Raw genomic sequence first — 7,737 nt, forward strand, 5'->3', positions numbered from 1 at the left:
TTCTTGCAATTGGTTTTATGCTATAGTTTTGCTTTCAGCATGCAGGGAGATTCGAGTGACCACTTTTGCAGCAAATGAAATGCCCTGTCATCACGCTGTGCCGACTCTGTGACGTTGGCTTGCTGTAAAGTGACAAGGTCCTAATAAATTACATAAAGGCCTTTACTAGATATAATGACCTCACCCACAGACGTTTTTCATTAGAAAATATCATAGAAATGTCACACATGCCAGCATGATTATGCCTCAAGTGCTGAGATCATGTAATTTGTTTTGATCACATCTTATTGCCTTGAATCCTGACCTTGTATGAATAATGCTGAGATGGGAACTTTCTGTTCCAGGTGGAAATGTGCTGCTGCTTCCAAAGAAGATTCAGCCTGTTCAAATTTTTATCTTCACGCAAACAACTTAACAGTTGAGCTGGATTCAAGGAATCATTCGCACCATGTACCAAAAAGCATCACTATTTTACACTTAATTTAGTGGATCGGATTGTTAAAAACAAGTCTTTCTAAACCAAAATAAGAGCATGGGGGACTCCAACATCAGCCACATGGTAGCTTATACAGAGATGCAGGACAGTCTCCCAACAGGGAAACTGTACCATTACATGGATAACTATGATATGGACTATGGCATCTCTCCCGATGAGATCCCAGACACGACGCAGGGCCAGGCCTTCTATGTGGCCACCATTGTTATCGGTGTGGTGCTTGTCTGCATCATGCTTGTCTGTGGGTTGGGAAACTTCATATTCATTGCCACGTTGACACGCTACAAAAAGCTCCGCAACCTCACCAACCTGCTCATCGCCAACCTGGCCATCTCAGACTTCATTGTGGCAGTGGTCTGCTGCCCGTTCCTGGTGGACTACTATGTGGTGAAACAGCTTTCCTGGGATCATGGATTGGTACTGTGTGCCTCCGTCAACTATCTCCGGACCGTGTCACTCTACGTGTCCACGAACGCTTTGCTTGCCATTGCAGTTGACAGGTGAGTTTGTCTGTTTGGGGGTCTGGGGAGCATGCACGTGTTCAGTTGAAAAAGCCACTGCAGCAGTGCCTGCACAGATTCAAATCAATAAAAAGTCCACGTTTTTATCTGTCAATATTATTTCCTCGATTGATCTCTAGACATTAATTGTTTAGTCGTCTTTGTTGATATAATGTTCAGGCACTTGCTGTCTGGTCATTTCCAAGAGATTTTGATAGATGCTGTTTTTTTTCAGGATTTTTTTAGAAGACACTCTAAACAGATTTTTAGATTGAAACAGACAAGAGATGAAACCATTCCTCCTCTTTTGAACAAAAATGGCTGAATTGTAAAATAGATAATTTAAATGTGTTGTCCTTATTGGTTTCAGTCAAGCTACAATAACCATTAACAACATTTGACTCCCATGCTGCTGAAAAATATATAATACTACAAGTTTAATCACAGTGGTTCTACCCCCTGCTGGCTCATAGCTACTTGTTCTATCCACAGTCATGTGGCCATATTTTCTTTTATCAATGATGCAATCCTTTTCATGGCGTAAACTGGCACGACACTGCAGCTGAGATTCAGGAGCTCGGATTTGTCTTGATGTGTAAATTAATCAAAGATTTGTAAGTAATCCACATTGCACTTCATTTTACATGTGCACACTGACACATAGAAAGTGCAGAAGGCGTTTCAATAAATCTGTTTTAGTGACCTAAAACACCTTTTGTGTATGAGTGAGAGGCCAAAACACAGAAGAAAATGTTTGTTTTTAGCAGTATTCAATAAGACTAAGGTTAGGACAACTCTCATCATTAAAGTCCACATGACTAAAGGACAGGCAGGTTATTTGTCAGTGCATTTCAAAACACATGAGGCCATATTTCTGGCGCCTCCATTGGTAGGACTGAGCAGCAGTCCTTCAAATGTCAAAACTAAATGTGTCTGCTAAATGTTAACATCTTGCTTTGAGGTATACTTTTCAGAAAGGGGATGCTTTGCTAATGTTTGTTCAGTGTGTAGGGAGGGAAAGGGCAGAAAATGTAGGGAAAAGAAAACTTTTGCAGGTATTGATTTTTTAATCAATGGGTATGTTCAATTTATTTAAAAGGGTGGATGTAACAGCACAGACCCACATGTTCAGTAGGCCTATTGCACAAAGGACCTTTTGTCACAGCTGGAAAAGCACAGGTGTAAATAATGACATTACTGATGGCTGGATATCTCGAGCTGCTTCTGTTTCGATTTCCTGGTATTCTGCATGCTGGCTCGCTGTCACGCTGTCATGATGCTACTTGAATCCAACAGAGCCATTTTTAATGTCATTAGTGACACCTGTACTTTTCTCTGATTGAAGCATGTCTGCTGTGAAAAAGGCATTTATTCACACCAGCTGAAAAGGCCCTGCAGAGTAACTAATCTTGATAAAGCATGCTAAAGATCATGATTCCTTTGGGAGAGGTGCTGAATATTAGTGCTATATGGACTATGTTATGTATAGCATAGCCTATCGTAGCACTTACTCTTTCTAATTGATGGAGCTGACTGGTTCATTGCCTGCACGCTGGGTATTAACGGCTCTAAAGCCAAGGTTCTGTAAGCAATGATGGTCTAAGTGGCTCAAATGGCTGCTATTGATTTTATGCTGTCCCTGTGGCATGTTTGCGCATGTTCAACCCCCCCCCCCCCCCCCCCAATTTTTTTGTGTCGAAAGTTCAGAACAGGTTCTTTTTTTTCTGCCTTTTTTCCTCAGTTTGAGTTCTAGTACAGTATACTACATTGAGTACTGCGCCAACTCAAAGTGAAACTAACTAATATTAAAGAGCTATTTTGTGCTTTATAAACATATATTGCACTTCTTCTAACATGCTGCATTTTACTTGATTTAATGCATTCTATGTACTGTTTTTTTTACTTTATTTTATTAATATTATTCAGTAGTTTTATTTTCCATCTTATGTTATGCATTGTCTTTATTTTCATCTTTGTTCTACCTTAATTTTACTATTATTATCAAGCCAAGTCTCCATCTTATTTCACATTCATTTTGTATCTCTGTATTTATGTTCATTCTATGTTTGTTTGTTTTTTGACGCACCTCATGCCTGTGTATATGATTTCTAAAGCACATTGAGGAGCAGTTTATTATCGTTATTTGTCTGCCTGTTTATGAATATTACAGACATTAACATGTAACTACTGTTTTACAATTCTAATAAGCATGAATAGGTTTTCGTGTGCAATTACCTGACCTTTCACACAATTCAGTGCACTCTTGCTTTGCACATAGATTACAGATTGTGCCTTAAGTGCAACAATCCTGTATTCTTTTTGAATACATATAATGACCTTCTGCCAACATGAAAAATTCAGTTCTCTGAATAATGAAACACTGTGGATTGAGCTTTACTCTTCCATGAGTGACAGAGAACCATTTGCAGAATGTATTGAGTTAACACAGCACTCTACATTGTATTACAGGATGATTCCCTGCCTCCAAAGTGTAACAATACTGTGTTCTTATTTTTCCAGGTACATGGCTATAGTGCATCCTCTGAGGCCTCGCATGAAGTACCAAACCGCCTACTGCCTGATAACAGGAGTCTGGATTGTTCCCATTCTGATATCAATTCCCTCTGCCTACTTTGCCTCTGAGACCATGTACCCTCATGGTGGCACCACCCCAATCACTCACAAAGTCTTCTGTGCCCAGATCTGGCCTGTGGACCAGCAGGTCTACTACCGGTCCTACTTCTTGTTCGTTTTTGCTGTGGAGTTTGTTGCGCCTGTGATTGTCATGGCAATGTGCTATGCTCGAATTTCCCGTGAGCTCTGGTTCAAGAATGTCCCAGGTTTCCAGACGGAGCAGATTAAGAAGAGGTTGCGTTGTCGCCGCAAGACAGTGATGGTCCTTATCGGGATCTTGACGGCGTACATCCTGTGCTGGGCACCGTACTATTGCTTCACCATCCTACGAGATTTCCATCCAACACTCATCTCCCGCCAGAAGAACTCATTGGTGGCCTTCTACATCATTGAGTGCATTGCCATGAGCAACAGCATGATTAATACCTTCTGTTTCGTCAGCGTCAAGAACAACACAGTTAAGTACCTGAAGAAGATTGTCCTGCTGCGCTGGAGGTCATCGTATGCCCCCAGTAAGACTGTGGATGAGACGGATATGAGGACGTCATCCATGCCTGTAACAGAAGAGATTGAATGCATTCACCTCAGGTGAAGAGAAGAAAATCTGTAATACAGCAGTCATTTAGATTTGGACTGTTGATGCACAGAAACTACAGAGCTGACAGTGATGATATTAAATCACATTCTGGGAAGATTACAAGCATCATGATCCATGAGGAAAGGTCAGTCCCTAACAGTACGTTGATTAATGGGGCGACGTAGCTCAAGTTTTGTTAGTCAGGTGTGTCACTGTTTCTCTTTGAGGTATTCTGGGAATGTATTTGTTGTGCACTTTGTGAGTATACAGTGTCATTGTGAGTGTTTCATTTGTATGAGATATATTTCATGGAAAACATAACTAGCAGCTGCTCCTGGCCTTTGCTGATCCATGATGTTGACTACCTACAGTACATAAGGTGTACCTTTATATCGGCTGTTTTTTGTTTAAATTGACACACAGTAAGGTCAGATAACTCTTGATACTAAAGAGATCCTTTCAGTGACCAATTTCTATTTTAATTGTTCTGTGTTTCCCTTGAAGAAATGATTTGTCATTTTTCAGTACAGATGTCATTTTGTCAAATGTGGAGTATTGAGAAGGTCTTATAAATGTCTTAAAAAATTTTTTCTTCATTATTTGTCCCTGAAAATAATCAATTCATTGCATGCTTTCTTAATGCTTTTTATCTGTGTTCATGATAATAAACAAAGAGATACTAGAAACAAATCGGTACTTTTTTTTTTTTTTTTTTTTTTTTGCTTTTTTCCTGTATCCAAGTAGATAGATGGTTGAACTGAAAACACTCTGCTATCTAACGAGTAGGTCATGGGAAATGTTGTCCATTATGTATATACCAGCAGAGAGATAAACTTCTTTATCATGTATAGATGGAATTTCTGGGTCCTTATAAATGATGTAGATGAGAGTCTTTCCAGTAGATAAACTGGAAATGGATGATGAAAAGTGTTGAAAGTTTCCACCATAGTCACACAAGAGGAAAAAGTTGCACCTTTTCAAGCATCAATAGAAGTTTGAAGCCTCAGATTTTAGCGTCATTCTCTCAAAATCAGCATACAAGGGTTTCATTCTGGATTTACTTTATGCATTTATTCTTTTGAAATCCTGAAACTCTTTGTTAAACATGTGTTAACAACCGGGCCAGCTCATGAATTTTACATATCCGTACAGTATGTTGCTGAATTAAAGTAGCGAATCCATGGCTGCTTCTTTCTGTTGTGAGATACATATCTTATGAGCCACTGCCAGGATGCATTGAACATCCTGAATCGTTGATATTAAATGTGTTAAAGTGACACAAGGTGGATTTTTTATTCTTAAGAGTGACATGACCATGTCTCAGCTTCTAGGAATAAATTCTATGTGTAGATGCTGAGACATCCAGGTGTAGGATATTTAGCACTGTCATGGTACCATCTGTCCAGACTGAGTGCCAGGCTTTTGAAGAGAAATGGCCTGTCTGCTAGAATTAAAGTCATCTGCCCTGATGTGCACTGGTTTTTGCAGAGCTGGTGCTGATAAGCCATGTGGCATATGGGGAAGGAATCCTATCAGCAGACAAAAACGTTGATATTAAAAAATTCTTCTAAACCCTCCTTCATGTTCATTGGCATTTTATATACAGTGTCAACATTTAAAAAATATTTGATTCCCGCAATATCTGTTCATGGCACCTATGGTATGGTCCAGTTTAGTGAAAGATAATGATCATGCCAAATAAACTATGGTTTGGGTTAGGCAACAAAAAACATGCAGTTAAGGTTTTGGTTACATTTAATACTAAAAAAATTTTGATGTCTCACAGGTTACAAACTCATTTCTTGCTTGAAAATTGGACTTGCTACACAGCTATTCACTGGCCTGAACTGGCACTGGTAGTACATTATAACTTGCACAATCATCCAATATGAATATAATTCCTAGTCTGAGGCAAGATGTATTTGATTTGTTAGGAAGAAGAAATACTTGGAGTTACCCTCGCTTGCTGCACAGACTTGCCAACCAGTGGAGCTAAAACTTTGTTTAGGTCTTATTTAGGTCATTTTTTTTTAGGTCAATATTCTGTCTCCGTGAGAAGATGCTGTTGACCATTGGCCCTAGTGTGGATCATTCCTTTTGGAGAGTCCAAACAGTTGAAGGGTGACTTCTTCAAGGTAGAGAAAATCAGTTCAGTTGCTTTGCCCCCTCTCCAGTTAATGTAAGCAGTCTACCACCTTTTCCCTGTAATTGCTGTTGGGATCCCACTTCAGTCTTTTATGTGCACTAGCATTGCAGAGGAGCTCACTTTGGAGTGAAAGTCTGCTGTCATGAGCATAACTGTCATGCAGGAAATGGCAGCTGAAACTGTTGTAATTCCTTTATGCATATAAAGGACAGCGGGCAAGTCTCTGATAGCCTGAAGGCGCACATGATGGACAGAGGCAGAAGATGGTTTGAAAGAGTATTGTGGAAGGTCATCATCATATTACTGAACCACTTACCCTGCTCAGGGCTGCGCATGGCTGGAGCCTATCTCAGCGCAGACAGGGAAAGAGGCCTGATGCACACTTGACAGGCTGTCGAGTGATCAGGTAGAGAAGGGTCAGGCTGGAGCAACGTTCCCTGAGCAAAGAGGGAAGTGGCGACACTACTTATCAGTAACATTCATTACCATTTTGATATCCTTTAGGCATTTTAACAGCTATTCAAACCTCATTTAATGTGACACAGATGGTTTTCACCATCCCTAACCCTTTCACAGAAGGGCCATTGACCCCTAATGACCTTAGCACCTGTCATTTGTGAAATCAAGGTGTAAATAACGGAGGTCAAATCACCTGGGACTCATCTTGCACACATTTCCATACAAAGAGACAATTAAACAATGCTTAGAAGGTTTTTCTCATTAACTCTCACACTTACTTCAAAAATGAATAAAAATACTTGGTTATGTGCCACTATGTGTATTGTCACACAGATCTGGATTGAGATATTAAAAATTTGGTAGACATACAATATATGCTTTCTGACTTTAGAATTAATTTTACTACTAGTGTCACCTTATGAAAATAACTATTAATAATCAGTTCTGTGTTACAAAAAGAACTCTTTGTTCCTTACAGTATTATTTTTCATGTGTACATACGCTGACCCTGTATCTAGCTCTAATCCAGCTTCTGCCACTGTTGCTGCTTCTCAGCATCAAGGCTCCATTTTGGAAAGCAGTAACGCTAAATGTCAAATGAGGAAGGTGATGCTGCTGAACATTTGTAGTGTTCCTCTTCACAATCAATAATTAGCCCCAAATGGTGCCTACGCCTAAATCTGATTTATGTTGGTGCAGTAAAGCGTTGAATTCATAAATCTAGTCTCTCCTTAAGGCCTCTTTACAGTGGGAGACTGGTGAAAATTGATTTTGCACAGTCTGACATCTTCTACAGTGTGACATGCAAGTAAGAGTGTTATCAACCAGCTGAAGTGATCTCAAATACACCTTATTGAGAAAAATATTCTATAAGTAGACTTTAATGTACTTTCTATTTCTGTTCCAATGATAAATTAAATTACTT

The 7,737-nt window shown here is 39.6% G+C and overlaps 1 protein-coding gene across 1 annotated transcript; it reads left to right on the top strand.

The window, feature by feature from the left end:
• Positions 1–532: 532 nt before the first annotated feature.
• Positions 533–4,242, top strand: prokr1b (prokineticin receptor 1b). The gene is made up of 2 exons (XM_070978182.1): positions 533–996; positions 3,517–4,242. Exons 1-2 carry the CDS (start codon positions 533–535, stop codon positions 4,220–4,222), a joined length of 1,170 nt encoding a protein of 389 aa, XP_070834283.1. The 3' UTR covers positions 4,223–4,242.
• The last annotated feature ends 3,495 nt before the right edge of the window (positions 4,243–7,737 follow it).

This window comes from Chaetodon trifascialis, chromosome 13 (assembly GCF_039877785.1).
Source record: "Chaetodon trifascialis isolate fChaTrf1 chromosome 13, fChaTrf1.hap1, whole genome shotgun sequence".
Taxonomy (NCBI): Eukaryota; Metazoa; Chordata; class Actinopteri; order Chaetodontiformes; family Chaetodontidae; genus Chaetodon; species Chaetodon trifascialis.